Genomic DNA, 2,879 nt, shown 5'->3' on the forward strand with positions numbered 1-2,879 from the left:
TGCACGCCTGTAGTCCCAGCTACTCGTGAGGCTCAGGCAGGAGAATCACTTGAACTTGGGAGGCGGAGGTTGCAGTGAGCCATCACGCAACTGCGCTCCAGCCTGGGGGCAACAGAGCAGGATTCTATCTCAAAAAAAAAAAAAAGAAACACAATTAAAAATGAGTTTTTCACTTTCTTTCCAGATATGTTGGGAAAACGGATTCGATAACCATTAGCGTGTGGAACCACAAGAAAATTCACAAGAAACAGGGAGCTGGCTTCCTGGGCTGTGTGCGGCTGCTTTCCAACGCCATCAGCAGATTAAAAGATACCGGATGTAAGAACCTAACGCTTTCCTGCCTTTTAATGCAACCGAAGAAAGCTTAGGAGGCATTGTGTTTTGTTTCGATTGCTGAATACTGAATTCCTGCCTTCCTCCCTAGTTCACATTCCTTGGGTTAAGTTTTGAATTGTTTGTTTACAGACCAGCGTTTGGATCTATGCAAACTAAACCCCTCAGATACTGATGCAGTTCGTGGCCAGATAGTGGGTAAGAACTTTCTTGTCTGTGTAAAGAGATGCTTTTCTAGAACTTACATTCAACCCTTCTTCGCCGAGAACTCACATACAGGCACTGACGATGCCGACGGGCCTCAGAGGCCAGACCACATACGGGGCCTTCTCTTCAGTACTAGGAAGTTTTATTATTTTATCTAATTCCCTTCTCCTGGCTTTTTTTTTTCCTTCTGTTTTTTCTTTTTTTTTGAGATGGAGTGCAGTGGTGAGATCTCGGCTCACTGCAACCTCCGCCTCCCAGGTTCAAGTGATTTTTCTGCCTCAGCCTCCCAAGTACTTGGGACCACAGGTGTGCGCCACCACGCCCGGCTAATTTTTGTATTTTTAGTAGAGATGGAGTTTTACCATGTTGGCCAGGCTGGTCTCAATCTCCTGACCTCAAGTGATCTGCCTGCCTCGGCCTCCCAAAGTGCTGGGCTTACAGACGTGAACCATCGTGCCCGGTCCCCTTCTCCTGGCTTTTAAAGTTGAGTTAAAATGACTCGGGTGCAGAAAGATTTAGGGTTAGAATTTTAAATGTAATTTTAATCATCACGTTTATGGACACTACATTTGTGACTGCATTATCCAAGGGTAGATAATAAGAATGGTGGCCGCACATACAGGAGTTGGGAAATAGTTGCCTCTGGAAGCCCCATCATATACGTAAAAAGCAAAGAGTTGTGAAGAATTCCATGTAATATAATCTCTACAGCCAGGGGATTGCATTATTTAAGGTGAAAAATTAAAGTGTGCTAACGTTACAAAGTTTGGCTAGAGGCAGTCTGTTGGAAGTGATTCAGCTGTTAAATAGCTCACCCTATTATCCACCCACTTGTATTAGTAGTATTTTAGGGTAACTGAGATATTGACTTGTAAGCACTGCTGCACGGACTCAAAACGGTCTCTCTGCGGCATACTGGAGTGATTCTAACTCCAAACCTTTTAGGTATTGTCCTGTGTAGACCTGACTCAAGATAAAGGAATAGTGCAGGCATACACCCTGAAATCTACCATCATGAAAAAGTTCTCACTGAATGCTTTCCTGTGTGTAATTTCTTTTTTTTTTTTGTTTTTGTTTTTGTTTTTTTGTAATTTCTTTTTTTTTTTTTTTTTTTGAGACTGAGTCTGGCTCTGTCGCCCAGGCTGGAGTGCAGTGGCAAGATCTCAGCTCACTGCAAGCTCCGCCTCCCGGGTTCACGCCATTCTCCTGCCTCTGCCTCCCGAGTAGCTGGGACTACAGGCGCCCGCCACCTCGCCCGGCTAGTTTTTTGTATTTCTTAATAGAGACGGGGTTTCACTGTGTTAGCCAGGATGGTCTCGATCTCTTGACCTCGTGATCCGCCCGCCTTGGCCTCCCAAAGTGCTGGGATTACAGGCGTGAGCCACCGCGCCCAGCCTTGGGTGGGATTTTTAAGAATTATATTCTAAGATTCAGTTTCAGTGACACCGAGGCTCTGTAAGTGGGTTAAGTTCCTCTCTCTGTGGTTGACTTCCAGTGACAGTAAATGGAGGTTTAATGTCTTAGTGTCCTCTTGTGTACTTCGAATAGATCCATAGGTTTGTAAGTAGTCCCTTGTTACAAACCAGTATTCTATATCAAACCTAATTGGTGAGAATTTATGAATCATGTTTCTGTCCTATGCAACTATTAAAATATAGTAAATTTGCCGGGTGCAGTGGCTCACACCTGTAATCCAAGCACTTTGGGAGGCCGAGGCAGGTGGATCACCTGAGGTCAGGAGGTTAAGACCAGCCAGCCTGGCCAACATGGTGAAATCCCGTCTCTACTAAAAATACAAAAATTAGCCAGGCATGATGGCAGGTGCCTGTAATCTCAGCTACTGAGGAGGCTGAGGCAGGAGAATTCCTTGAACCCAGGAGGCGGAGGTTGCAGAGAGCCGAGACTGCGCCATTGCACTCCAGCCTGGGCGACAAGAGCAAAATTCTGTCTCAAAAAAATAAAAATAAATAAAATATAGTAAGTTTGTTATAAGATTATTATTTTCATGTGGTTATCTACATTTGCCCCTTCCGTAAGGAGCAAAGTAATTCTTCTTCCCAGCCAGTTGAAATTAATGGATACGTATTTATTAAATGCCTGTTACATGTGTAATACAGAGGCAACATTATTCTATAAGGTTTCTTAAAGAGAAAATCTCATTGACCTATCATAATTCAGAAATACAATTAAAGGCTGGGCATAGTGGCTCATGCCTGTAATCCCTGCACTTTGGGAGGCCAAGGCAGGCAGATCACCTGAGGTTAGGAGTTCAAGACCAACCTGGCCACATGGCGAAACCCCATCTCTACTAAAAATAGAAAAATTAGCTGGGCATGGTG

At 44.3% G+C, this 2,879-nt stretch overlaps 1 protein-coding gene across 1 annotated transcript in view; it reads left to right on the top strand.

The window, feature by feature from the left end:
• SMURF1 (SMAD specific E3 ubiquitin protein ligase 1) overlaps window positions 1-2,879 on the top strand; it is an 80,347-nt gene that overhangs the window by 46,168 nt on the left and 31,300 nt on the right. The window contains exons 4-5 of the mRNA XM_011985835.1: window positions 185-318; window positions 466-531. Of these exons, the coding sequence (XP_011841225.1) occupies window positions 185-318; window positions 466-531 (200 nt within the window). The remainder of the gene's footprint in view (window positions 1-184; window positions 319-465; window positions 532-2,879) is intronic.

This window comes from Mandrillus leucophaeus, unplaced genomic scaffold (assembly GCF_000951045.1).
Source record: "Mandrillus leucophaeus isolate KB7577 unplaced genomic scaffold, Mleu.le_1.0 Scaffold29, whole genome shotgun sequence".
Taxonomy (NCBI): Eukaryota; Metazoa; Chordata; class Mammalia; order Primates; family Cercopithecidae; genus Mandrillus; species Mandrillus leucophaeus.